Source organism: Polistes fuscatus, unplaced genomic scaffold (assembly GCF_010416935.1).
Source record: "Polistes fuscatus isolate 324 unplaced genomic scaffold, CU_Pfus_HIC Scaffold4, whole genome shotgun sequence".
NCBI lineage: Eukaryota > Metazoa > Arthropoda > Insecta > Hymenoptera > Vespidae > Polistes > Polistes fuscatus.
The window spans coordinates 8,579,318-8,593,506 of record NW_025113118.1 but is presented as its reverse complement, the minus strand read 5'-3'; the positions used below and the strand labels follow the sequence as shown (position 1 = coordinate 8,593,506).

The window sequence follows — 14,189 nt, the reverse complement described above, 5'->3', positions numbered from 1 at the left end:
CTTTACTTAGCAATGGTTTCGCTTTTCTATTCGAATATAATATGAGGGGGTGAAAGGAGGGGGAAACTTTGTACACGATTCAATATGTTTCACAATGATTATTACGAGCTGATGGTATTCGGGACAACCCTTTATAATTTTATTGTTCAGATATGAAATGATCGTATAACGCGTACGTTGAATACGTTCTCAAATGAAAACATTGTACAAAAATATTGCATATCAATGATTATTGAAATAACATAGAAATTGTCTATTGATGATAATAATAACCAAGTTGAACGCATGGTAACGAGAAGTTTCTGAGGAAACACGCGATATGTGATAGTCCACGCATCTTCTTCTTTCAGGGCACCTCGAACACGTTAGCCAATAGAGAGACAGGTGCATTTACATGTAATCCATGAACCGCTAAAATGCGCACGCGTTGCTTTCAGGAACGCGTGCTCGGCTCGTTTACAGTTAGAATCCTCTAACCATGCTAGCTAGTTTTAGTATAGTACCTTCACTATTCCAACTAACTTTTACATATAAACTTGTATTTATAACTAAATACGTCCAAATAATTACGATAATGTATTAAAGATAAAACAACAAATTAAAATGATCGTTACGATTTTATATTAAAATTTTTATTTTGTTATCTTAAACAAATGTAACATTTCAAATGATCGTGTCATAATTATTTGAACATATATTGAATTCTATTGTCATTAATAATCTTACAAAAAGAAAAAATTCATCAGAATGAATATTTTCATTTTATAAACGTTATTTAAACGATATCAAGAAATTTTTTATTTAATTTTGATTCTATCTAACAATTATATAGTTTGATTATCTCTCTGGATGAATAAAATAAGTTCACGAGAGAGATTTAATATACTTTCACTCGAAGTAGAGAAGAACAGAAAGCCAATCGAAAATCGATATTATATCCTAGAATTAGTTCGATTATCCTAGTTTACTATAACTCATTAAATTGCATTTTTCAAATATCAGAATGAAGAGAGACAAAAGGAAATATTGTAATTTAAGAGAGGAAATCCGTGACTAAAAGGAATAAAAAAAAGAAAGAGAAAAAGATTGAACAATGGTAAGAGAGAATGAGAAGAAGGAAATGTACGACGTGTGGAATTACTTTCACGCGTTTATGTCTTTGAAGCTCGAACTTAAGCATCTAAACTAGCTGCTAGTCTCTACTACGTGCGACACTTTAATAGCAATTTTAATTAACAACTTTTATGGCTGACGTTGGGAGCTCGCTTTACTCTATTTCTTTCATACGGTGTTTTCTTCTCTTACTAATATATGGGAACACACGAAAGAAAATGTAAAAGCGTAAAAACCAATTCTGACAAGAGAGGAATAGGTTTCCCATTTCTCACAATAGTATTATCCAATGAAAAAAGTTCTTTTTTCTTTTTTAAATAAAATATTAACGATTTAAATTTTTATTTTTAAATAAAATATAACGATATATCGAGTTACTAATATTAATTAAAAAAAAACCTCCTTATCTTGAATGGAAAGTACACTTCGGAATATTACAGAAGGATGAATTTAAATTTATTTATGAAATAAACGTGAATTTATTGGAAATACACTTTAGATTGAAAACAAATCGAATGGAAATGAAATATAAAATTCAACAACCTATCGGTTTATTCTTTGTAAACATCAAGTTTTAATTATATTGAAATTATATAGTCGATAAATTGGAGAGTACGGTAAAATTGGTTAGTATTTGAGGAAAACTTATGGAAAAGACCGTACTAAGCGGTTTTGTAGTTTACGAACTACAAGTTTCACCTTTGATCGGTCTCTCTCGTCATGGGAAATCGTGCGACTTCGTAGTAAATACTAGAACTTGGTATTTCTCTCTATCCCCGAGAAAGCGTTCGAACTCGATGTTCCATTGAAACATTTCTTTCACGTTCGATATAATACCAACACGATATTTTCTAACGTTGTAAATAATTAAGACGAAAGTTTTCCTACCCTTTCCCTTCCCCTTCCAACAAAATATCCAACGGAATTTCATTCGAATCGAAAAGAAAACGATTATTAGAAATCGGAAATCGCGCATCGAAATATTCGATTGAATATTTTTACCTCGTTCGAATTTAAAAACAAAAAAAAAAAGAAAAATAAATAAAGTAATTAAATTAAATATAAAATCACACAGGATACACACACCCAAAAAGAAAAAAAAAAAGATATTCCTGTAATTGAAATATCAGACCGAATCGAATGTACAAATGAAAAATTTTAATTATTCGGACAGATTATAAGATTAAATAGATTAGATAAAATTGTCTAAAAATCTTTTTTTTAAATAGATAAACTACAGTTTGTGTGATAATTTAGGAAAAGAGAATTAAAAATGTAAGAACATATGTAAATGAGAGAGAATACCTATATATACTATACGCTATGAAATAAAAAAGAGAAAATAAAAGAGAGAAAGAGCTTTCGAAATATGACGTAAATCAATTTGCATTGATTTTCACAGCAAGTTTGACGACGACTTTTCCTGTATATTCTTTTGATCGATGCTCGCTTGAAAACACCATAGCTTACGTTCGTTCCATTTGTCAGGACGATAAAGTTCTACTTTACAATTCAAAAAGACAGGGAATAAAAAGAAAGAAGGAAAAAGAGAGAGAGAGAGAGAGAAATAACACACAGACTCCTTTCATCTGGTTGAAATAATTTTCCATATGGTTCAACGATCGCTCGATTACTTATTACAACACGTTTTCGCTGGTAGACGTAATCCTGTGCGTTACAACTCTGAGAATAGAACTTGTTCGACACGGTAGGATAGAAACGACTCATCGAATAGAACTATAACAACGTGTAAGTAATGTGTAAGTTGATTCTAAATCCCAGATTTCCTGGCTAGACGATTTAAAAGGGAGAAAGAGAAAGAGGAAGTGGGGAGACAAAAAAATGAGATATTATTGTGGTACACAGTTCCTGTAAGAAGAAAAAAAAGGGGGAGAACAGAAAAGATTAAGAATGAGTCATGCCAAGACCAATTTTCACCTGCATACTGGGTGATCCAAAAATACCTAACAATAAGTGAACTTTGTGATTTGTTCTTTTAAGTGATTTTAAGAATCTGATATAATTTAGGCTAATTTTATATTTAAGATTGTTGTAATTTAATATAATTTTTGGGTAGAAATTGTAAAACTAAATGCGAATTACTAGAACATTTGACCTACTCTACATTCATATATATACATATATAATATAAAATATTAAAGTAATATAGGCGTATACGTATAATAATTACATTATACTAATATTATTAACAAATTATAAAATTAAATAAAAAAACCAAGAAATCGATATAACTTCATATATCACTTTACAAACTTTCTACCCTCATTTAAATAATATTATAACATTTAATAAAATATATGTTTAATATATAATACTTACACATTTATAAATAATATCATATATAGATTAATATAAATTTTACTACAGAAATTATATATATATATATATATGTATATACAAAATTAAAATAAAAAAAACCCATAGAGCTAATACACAATAAAACTTCAGATGAATTATTCGATGCAAGCATATAATATAATATATTTCAAAATATGTATTAATATACAACTGTATATATGTTATGCATATATATATAGTGTATAGATACTACTAGAAATGATATGATAGGTATGATGGTTAAATGATAGGTACTACTAGAAATGATAAAATAAGAAAAAAAAACCTATAAAACTGATACACAATAAAACTTTAGATGAATTATTCGATGCAAGCATATAATATAATATATTTCAAAATATGTAATGAATATACAACTGTATATATGTTATGTATATATATATACATATATTGTGTAGATACTACTAGAAATGATAAAATAAGAAAAAAAACCTATAAAACTGATACACAATAAAACTTTAGATGCAAGCACATATAATATAATATATTTCAAAATATATAATAAATATATTTCTAGATTAATATACAACTATATATATTATGTATATATATACTGTATATATATATTATGTAGGTATTATAGAGGGAGGTACTGATCGGACAGGCCCAATGGAGAAGCAGTCAGGGTCCCGCTATCCGGTCGGCCGCTAGGCCGAGGTGAATGAACCTCGCTCCGCCTACTGACTCTTTACCTGCCGAGTAAAATCGACTCTCGACGAAGCATTGCCACCACTGCCACTACTAACAGACACTAATACTACTACTACTAATACTAATACTACTTTACTCTCCAACAGATTATTATACCCCTACATATTAACCCTCCGTTACCCACACCATTGCATCTTTACCGTCGTCTCTCACGTTCTACTCTCCTCGTCCGTGAATTTAATCAGGATCATCGTTCTTCTTACATCTCCTACCCAGCTTCTAATAATCTCATTAAATCATTATTATTCCCTTATTCGTTTCTATTTTTACTTATCTTTTCTTTCTTTCTTTCTCTTTCTTTTTGTTTTGTTTGTTTGTTTCTGTTATATTTATCAAGAGATGAGAGACAACTTGTTCTCTCTTGCTTTCTTTATTTTTATTTCTTTTTTTAAATGTGCTCGTAATTATGAAAGTGGTCTCTAAGTCACGTATCTTTTGTTTCGAGTTATTTAAATAATTACATTTGAACATTAAATGAATTCTATGTAATATTGAAATAAGAAACGCTATCTAACGTATTTCATTTTTGACGATATATCGTGAAAATTATATTGAATTAATTTAATTTAAAATAATGTGGTGTAAATATAACTGATAAACTCATTTTTTTTAAATTTTGACTTATTGTTAGACCACTTTCATAATTATAGGCATATATATAAATATAAGTTTTAATTATTTAGTTATTATAAGTTATTAATATATATATATAAGCAGGAAGAAATTAATTTATTCGAAATATAATATTAAAATATAGATCAATTTCATTCTTGATTGTATCGGTAAATTAAATAACACTCGATTAACTGCCACTCAAGAAAATTGGAAAAATTAAAATATTTCCTTTTCTTTTTTCTCTCGCATTCGAAATTATTTATATTATCGAATAAAAATTGTCTATTATTTTTGAAACTCTTTTGGTGCTTTCTCATTTTGTTTATAATTATCTCGATACGGTTATTTATTCTCATTTAATTTTTTTTTGTTTCTTCGATAGGATAATTCGATACCATGTTAAATTTCAATTATTCTATTCTCGTATCTCGTTTATATTTTAAATAATTTCCCCTTTCCCTCCCCCTCCCCCTCTCCCTTCTACTACACCTTTTACCTTTTTTATAAACTCGGTCACCAAGAGAAGTTAAGAACATTCGTTCGACTTTATAAGAATGAGAGAAATTTGATTGTTCTTACTAAATAAGGTGAATCAGGATTATAATACAGATATGGTGATGGCTTAGTGAAATCTTTCGAATTATCATAAGACACGAAAACGACGAAGGTAACTCTATATTTGTTTAAATGTAAAACAAAAGAAGATTTTTATTGTGATAAGAATGAAATATTAAAAAGATATTAAATCAATGATTGAAATATGGTTTAACTATCATAGTTTTGCATATTGTTACGTTAATATTGACATAGATTTGTATAAAATTGTGTTTGAATAAATATAAGAAGAAAAAGGGATTTCATGGAAAGTAATAAAATATGAGAGACGATAATTTTTTAATTACTGAATAAAATTTAATAATATAAATATATATAGAAGTAAAAAAAAAAAGAAAAAGAAGTTAGAGTCATATTTTAATCGAACTCTCTTTCTCTCTCTCTCTCTTTCTCTCTCAAATCGTAGCCATAAAATTCCTGCCATGTTTTTTATTTTTTTAAACCGATAGGAAACGACGCACGATGAATACAAAAATGAAATAGCGGCACCAAAGGAAACTCGTAAAGTCCCATGATCGTCAAATGACATCCATATCCAATGGTAATCGAAGATCTTTGAAGTTTTATAAGTTATACACGAATCTATTTATAAAACTTTATCGGTCTTCTTATAATTTCTTCTTTCTCTCTCTCTCTCTCTCTCCTCTCTCTCTCTCTCTCTCTCTTTCTCTCTTTCCCTTTTACTTTTTTCTTTTTCCTTTTTTTTTCCCCTTGTACTTTGTGTGTTACTGACGATACGATAAAGTATATTTTTCAATTTGCATTCATATCTACTTTTAAATAATGAATATATTTCTTTTTCTCCTTTTTTTTTCTTTCTCCTACAAAGATGGTATTTACAGAGTCAGCAACTTTCATACCTTTCGAAAGATTCTTGATCGTTAACAAAGCAAGTCCAATTTATGCTGGTAAAGTAAAAGAAATAAAAGAAGCAAAAGAAGTAAAAGAAGAATCGCGTGCTTGCGAAAACTTTCTCGCAAAAGGAATCAGAGCTTGCAAAAGTCCGTTCGTTCGTGCCGTGAACGAATCGTTCCTCTTCGTTGTACACGTATAAATAAATATACACACATACATATGTATATACGAAGGTTGTTTCATTGACCCACTGATTCGTCCCACTTCCTTTTTACCGTCTCAACACTCTCCAACTTAAGTGTCTATCATTTAACATGAATCTTTGCCGATATGGATCTCTGATTTTTTTATTTTTTTTCCTTTTTTTCTTTTTTCTTCTTACTCGAGTAAACACGATTTAATATAAATTTGACCCACTAATAATAATAATAATAATAATAATAATAATAATCAATGCAAAAGTCATTAGTTAAATTATTTATACGCGTATACGCATAATTGAACAGTCGGACAAAATTCATAATAATATATTTTTTGCTCGAATATAGAAAAGTTATGTTAAATTAAAAAATAAGTTTATGTTTAACACGTTACCCCTCTGTTGTTGAATATAAACCCATTTACTTAATCAGTTCATACTTCCAAGCAACCCTATACATATATATATTCATAAACAATTATTGGCAAGGTGCGCGATGACAATGACATCTGATGGCCGCATTAAATCATGCTCGAAAGCCGTGGGAGAGGTGTAATATTATTAATAAAAATTTTTTATTTTTAGTAAATAAATATATATTAACCTGGTCAGCATTGTAAAAGTGAAATGCAATATAAATTAGTGAATAAATAATTTGAAAGCAAAGAAAGTAAGTATAAAAAGTGTCAGTAAGTAGTAATGTTTATTACTGAGGAATGAGGTTATCTGGTGTAACCAATACAAATGACAGTTGGAATAACATTGCAACTATCATAATAAAAATAAAAAAAATAAATATATATAAAAAAAAATTAAATAAACAGATTTTTAAAAATAATAGTTTATTTTAAATTAATGAATAGTTGTTTTTACTAATGTAACATTTTTTTTTTTTTTAGTTCCAAAAAATTATTTTTTAAGAATTGCATTTTTAATTTTTTTTTAACATTTTTACGAGTCGATTTATTTTATATTTTTTTTTTTGCCATAATTTATTTATTAAAGAAAATTCTTAAAATTATCAAATATTTGATAAATTTATTTTCATGAAAAACTAATAATCACAAAATTATACTCACAAATTTATTAATATTACAAAATTATTTTCATTCATACACGTGAATTGGAGTAAACATATTATTAAGTTAGGTTATACACTACTTACTTTATTCTCTTAACTGCATTAATCCATTTTCTCCTTTGTTCTAACTTCCAACTAGCACTTGGAAATGTATAAAATTTGCAGTTACTATTTCTGCCAGTATTCTTACATTCAACTACACAGCAACTATTATGGACCATTTTTAATTATATTATCTAATTGTTTACATTTAAATCAAGCATGATTTAACGAAAATTTGACCACCGCGATCGCTGCAATCGATTCAACTGTCCCCACCATACACTCCGCACCTTGCCAATAACACAATTATAAGTTGAAAAAAAAAGTTAAAAGTTATAAATTTTATCTCTTATATGATAATTATTTTTTTTAAATAAATCATCACAAAAATAAATAAGTTCCAATTTTGTTAAATTACTCTCTCTCTCTCTCTCTCTCTCTCTCTCTCTCTCTTCGTTATCATAATTATTTTTACAGATAATATATATTTGTGCGACAAGAAGAAAACAGAACGTGCTCTTTCGTGATTATTATGATTTACGTAAACTTATCTCGAATGTAAGATTTACGTTTTGCCAAGCAGAAACTGAGTATAACGTTTGGATCCTCCTAAATGGTTGGATGGATATACACATGGATACACTAATATGAGATAAAACTAGAAGTTCGTTTTGAATCAGCTAATCCACCTTAGTCAGGATATTGGAAACAGAACATTTCTGGGGTTTCGAGTTCCCTTGGCTTTCCTGGCAATCATCAGAGTAAGATGGATAACATGATTACATCCAGAACTGGAAGAGGATTAAACCCCTGTATGCTTTCCTCGACTAAATGTTCACGTTTTAACGAATAAATCAGAAAATAAAAAAAGAAAAACAAATCTTTCTACTTGACACTAGAAAATTAAATATTAATATTAATTTATTTAAAAAAATGTAGGACTATCGATGAACCAATAATGTGATCTGCTGGACAAATTAAACGAACAAATGAAATTTCAATGGATCACATCGAGATAATTAAATGTTGGAATTTTATTCGTTCATATTTTTCCCCCTCGATTTCTTTTTCGTTAGTAAATAGAAAACAAAATATTTGAAAGAAACACAGGAACACACGATTATTAATAAACGTGAACTTTGTTAATCGAAATAAAATGTACATCGGACTGGCTTAATTATTTGAAATATTTCAACATTTTTCGACGAATATTCAAATGTTGGCAAAGTTCCACATTTACCTCCAGTTTCATTAATCCTATCAGGATTACTTCCTTCACCCCTTCTTCCTCTTCCTTCACTTGCTCCCTAATTCATCTTCAATATGTTACAATTCGTAAGTTGAAATATTTACGATATTTTTCGATTTTATGAAAAATGCTGAAGATTAAGTTATAATTGTTTCAGTGTTAGAAATGTTAAATGTAAATTGACAAAATTTTCAAGAAAGAAGATGAATTTTTTAAAGTTGACTACATGTTATACATATAGAATATTTTCTTTGCCGGTGCAATCGTGCATTGCACCATTATTGTATATACAGGGTGGTATCCCGCATAACGATGCCTGCATATTTTATAAGTAAAAATAAGAGAAAAATTCTGTGTGTATGTGCAAACTCAAAAATGCTTCGTTAAAAAAGTTATAATATAAAAATATGATACATAAATTATTTATATATATTGGTGTATAAAGTTTTCGTAATTACGACATTTAACATTTATAATAAAATTTAAAAACGTCAAATATTAATATAAAGAAAAAAACAAATAATAATAAATTGTTCCAAATACCGTGCGCGTAATTTGTTTTTTATGTAAATGAATTTATAAAAACTCACGTAATGGCGACTTTATAAAAAAAAAAACTCAACAAAAAATATGAATAACAGATTGAAATATTAAACGTTTAAAAAAAAAAACAAAAATGAAATAAAATAAAAAATTCGATCGTTAGATATTTTTGTCCAGGATATAAATAATTGTAACATTTTCGATGGAACAAAATAAAATAAAATAAAATAAAATAAAAAAAAGTAAAGAACCGTTTAAGGAGCTGATCGAAAGACAGGATATGGCGCCCGGTGATTGGATGACTTAAGAACGTAGCACGTTCGAAGTCACGGCCGAATGAGAACGAGCACTTTTATCTTTGAGCGTGAGTGAATTCTATGTATGCAAAGGCAAAAGAAGAATAACAAGAAGGGAAAGAAGGAAGATCGGTTCCGGTACAATCGTTTCGTTACGATTAGCACGCGTTAAACAATTTTCATGATATTTTTTTTTCTTTTTTTCCTATATACATACTATATTATCTAAACCAATTAATTATCAATGAAATATCTAAAATCATATTAAAAAAAAAAAGATATGTTAATAAAAAACAAGAAGTGGTAAAGATAATTGGAAAATTCTTCTTCAAAAAAGAAAAAAGATAAAAAAAAAATTATTGTAGGTATTCATTCCAAGGAATTGAGTTACGTGTCACGGAAACGATGAAAACGAAATGAAACGAAGCAGAACAAAAATGTGTGTAAATTAATTTGTCACATTGAATAATAATACGTAATAAAATAAAATTCTTCATCTTCTTCTTCTTATTCTTATTTATCTTTCTTATCGTTCTTCATTTTGTGTTTTTATTACCACATACACTCATACGTAACACACACACACACACGCACACGCGCGCGCGCGCGCGCGCGGTTCTACACATATTCTTATAATACACAATGAATAACATGCACTCATTCTTGCGTTGTATCTTTTCAGTCGGCAAATAACAGTCATATAACATAAAAAATTCAACGTAATTACAATGTTTATTCATACTTCCTCATACAAACGAGCTTGCAAGAGTGAGTTGTTTATTTCTAACAAAAAAAAAGAGTGCTTGTGACACGTGCATACCATAAAACAAATCGAACGATTACGAATTACATTTTTTATAATTAAAATTATCAACCAAAACGGAAGTACGTGGTCTTTTTTATCAAATAAATATTTGCAATTAATAATATTGTATATGTCGTGTGTCGAACACCATTCGACATTTAAAAAAAAAAAAAAAAAAATAGAATTTTGACTTCATCGATAAAAAACGTAGTAAAGGAATAAAAGAGAAAGAGAAAGAGAGGAGGACAAGCAACGGAACCAAGGTCAACACTGTTACACCTTCCTTTTTATCGGCTCGACGAGGCAGGTCCAAAGGACTAGTCTCCTCCTCCTCTTCCTCCTCCCGAAGCATCATCCCATTCCACCAACCTTTTCATCCATCCATCCATCCATCCAAGCAAGCAAGCAACAATCCCCACTCTATGGTTCTACCAACAGCAGCAGGAGGAACACCATCATCGTCGTCATATCCATCTCGGTATAATGGCTCGGCCGTTTACTTTTTTCGGATCTTTTACAATACCCATGGAAAGGTAGGAAAGAAACCGGTTTAAGTTTAGAAGGAGGCACAACACACCGTGTAAACACACGTCGTCAAATGCACCGAATTTTCCTCCTACTAACATATTTTGCTCATTTTATTTATTTTTTTTCTTTTTCTTTTTTCAAAATAACGCAACATATTCGATATATTTCCCTTTAACGTGTTTAATTATTAAGAGACAAATTTGTTTCATCCTTAATTAACACCCCTCGTGTTATATCCCTGTCAAAATAAAAAAATCAATGAATTTTTTTTTATTGTTAAACTATACGATTTTTCTTTTTCATCAAAATTTTCTTTCAAATACGAATCGAGATGTAATCACCTTGTGGTTTATTATTATTATTATTATTTTGTTTCTTCTTTTTTTTTAAACTTTTTCTACGATCATCGATCGTTGATCGGTATTTGAAAGAATTCAATGAACTTTTCGAACAATTTAAACGATCTTCCACCCATTACAAAATAAATACATTTTGTTATTCTTCGTTGAAAATTAGCAAAAACTTGGACCGTCCATATTATGAAGTTAACGTTTGATACGCGTCTAAAAGACGACGATGGAAAGAATTCTCGTGAAAACCGGTTTCACGTAGTCCTGTCTTAGTCGTCGTTGTCGTTGTCGTCGTCGTCGTCGATGAAGAAACTCAGCGACGTTCGTATAACCCCGATTATGATCTTTCTTGTCTATCCAAAAAGAATAGTTTCTCAATTTCTCTCTTTCTTTCTCTTTGTTTTATATTTGTTGTCTTTCTCTCTCACTTACGAGAAGAAGCCACGTGCCACGCGTACTGCGTACGCGCGCGTGTGTGTGTGTGTGTGTGTGTTGTGTGTGTTTCAACGTGAATCGCAATTGAAAATTATTTTGCTGGTTTACACCGCTATCTCTGTCAATTTTTCATTGAATATTCAACTCGTAGATCATTGTTCGTAGAAAATAAATTTAAAAAAAAAGATACAAAGAGAAAGAGAAAGAGAGAAAGAGAGAGAGAGAGAAATCGATGCAATTTAAATGAGAATTTACAAACGCTCCGTGTCGTTTTTCTTTCCTTTTTCTTTTACAAATGATAAATATACTTCGTACAAATAATAATAATAATAATAATAATAATAATGATAAAAAGAATTAGAAGAAGTAATTGCATATCTTGTGTTTCTTTTCGATTCATTCAAAGTCTCTTTTTATCGAGAAGTATTATCGTTCTAATGATACCAGCAAGCTGAAAATAGCAAATGCTGTTATACGTGATCGTACTAGCATGCATTATCGATGAACTTGAGTATTTTTTGCGCGAATCGTATGCGAGAAATATATTAAAAAGAAGAAGAAGAAGAAGAAGAAAGAAAGAAAAAAGAAAAAGGTAAAAGAGAAAAAGGAATAAAAAACAAGTCAGTGAGTGATAAAATAACGAGTGTTTATCGAACGAATGAAAACATTTGATCGAAACATGTGCGTGGTCGCCTGTTGAACGATATACACAAATATTTTTATGTCAATTAAAGTTTAACAAAAAAAGAAAAGAAAAAAAGAAAAGAAGCAAAGAAAAAGTGTTTCTTCTCGAAAACAAAATCTCGACCACGATCGTTAGACGATTATTTAACAATTTATGCATATGCATGTATGTTATATATAACACGAATAAAAAAAAGAAAAAGGCGTAGAGTCAAATAGAAAAGATTAGAAGGGATGATTCTTTCAAAAAAAAAAAAGGAAACGAATGACCTATCTCAAAGAAATGAATATCGTGGAGGTAATAAATTTAAAAGATTCCAACATTTCGAATATCTTTTTCATCCCTTGGTCAAGAAGCAAAAAAAAAGGAAACTTCTTGTAAACCATTTGCATCTCTTTCCATTTGAAATTCTAAATAGACAAAACTGTTAGTTCAAACAGAAAAAGGATAGAAAAAGTAAAAGAAAAAAACCGACCAATCGTATAACGGTTGTAACTGGGTCTCACGGATAAGAAGATAAAAGTGCGGGAAAATTGAAAACTATGTAAGAGTTAGCCTTGTAAGGTGTCGTTGACCGATTAAAAGAATAAAAAAAAAAAAGAAAAGACTTACCGAGTCTGATGGCTTGGACGTTAGCAACGAATAAAAAGCTCAGTAGTAGAACGAAAGCGTGAAAAAATAGGATGGTGGTATTGGTCCGATTGAGCCGTAAAGTTCTTTGAGGGTGATAGTCCGTAGTAGCACATCCGGAAGCAGCACGTTCACCACCAGAAAAGACGGTGCGCGGCCGCCGTGGCTCCGGCGCAGCCACCGCCATCGCACACCTCCGTGTCGTCCTCGTTTTCCCTCACCGCACTCCGCGAACACACAGACCCCCGAGCACCCACTTTTCCTTTCCCTGATCGAGGGATGAAACGAAACGAAACAAAACGAAACGAAACGAACGAACGAAGGAGTGAGAGAGGGGGGGATAAAATATCGGTGATAATTTTCACGCGACTCTAAGAAAAAAAAAGTGTAAACGAAAATTTTCTATTTCACCCCGCGCGCGAGCGTATATATGTATATATATATATTTTGTTTTCTTCTTTCCTTCGCTTACGAGCTTTCCCGAAAATGTACGACGAAGAACGCGCACTATACTCGGTATATATATATATATATATATATTTACGATTCAAAAGTACTACGGCTACTACTAACAACTGTCTCTATTGCACTGCTGGCTGGTGCTACCCTACCGACCGGCGGGTGTCTACCTGCTGCTGCTGCTGCTGCTACTGCTGCTATTGGCTACGTCGTTGACCGCTCTTCTCGACAAGGATAGGACTTGACGGGGGGGGGGAGTGGCGAGGAGGGAAAAAAGGGAGAAAAAGTGTGAAGGAAAAAAAAAAGGAGAGAGGAGAGAGACGCGAAAGAACCCGACGGGCACGAGAGAAAAAATAGAAAAAGAGAGAGAAATTTTGTTGATCGTCCGAGCCCTCAATTCATGGCTCGTACGTACGAAGTTAACCCGGTCGCGGACAAGAAGCGACTGACTGCTCGCTCTCGCCGGCAAACTACATGGTGACACCGCGTAGCGGCAGGTTGGCCCCGAACCTAGCAAGTACCGTCGACCAATCATAACGCTCCAAAGCCAAAGCGGCTCCGCACCCTCGATGATGATCGGTCGACGATCGACGCGCCGA

The 14,189-nt window shown here is 30.8% G+C and overlaps 1 protein-coding gene across 2 annotated transcripts in view; it reads right to left on the bottom strand.

The window, feature by feature from the left end:
- LOC122521348 (low-density lipoprotein receptor-related protein 2) overlaps positions 1 to 13,822 on the bottom strand; it is a 52,650-nt gene extending 38,828 nt beyond the window's left edge. For both annotated transcript variants that reach the window (XM_043642007.1, XM_043642008.1), the window contains exon 1: positions 13,114 to 13,822. In XM_043642007.1, the coding sequence (XP_043497942.1) occupies positions 13,114 to 13,318 (205 nt within the window). In that variant the 5' untranslated portion in view covers positions 13,319 to 13,822. The remainder of the gene's footprint in view (positions 1 to 13,113) is intronic.
- Positions 13,823 to 14,189: the final 367 nt, after the last annotated feature.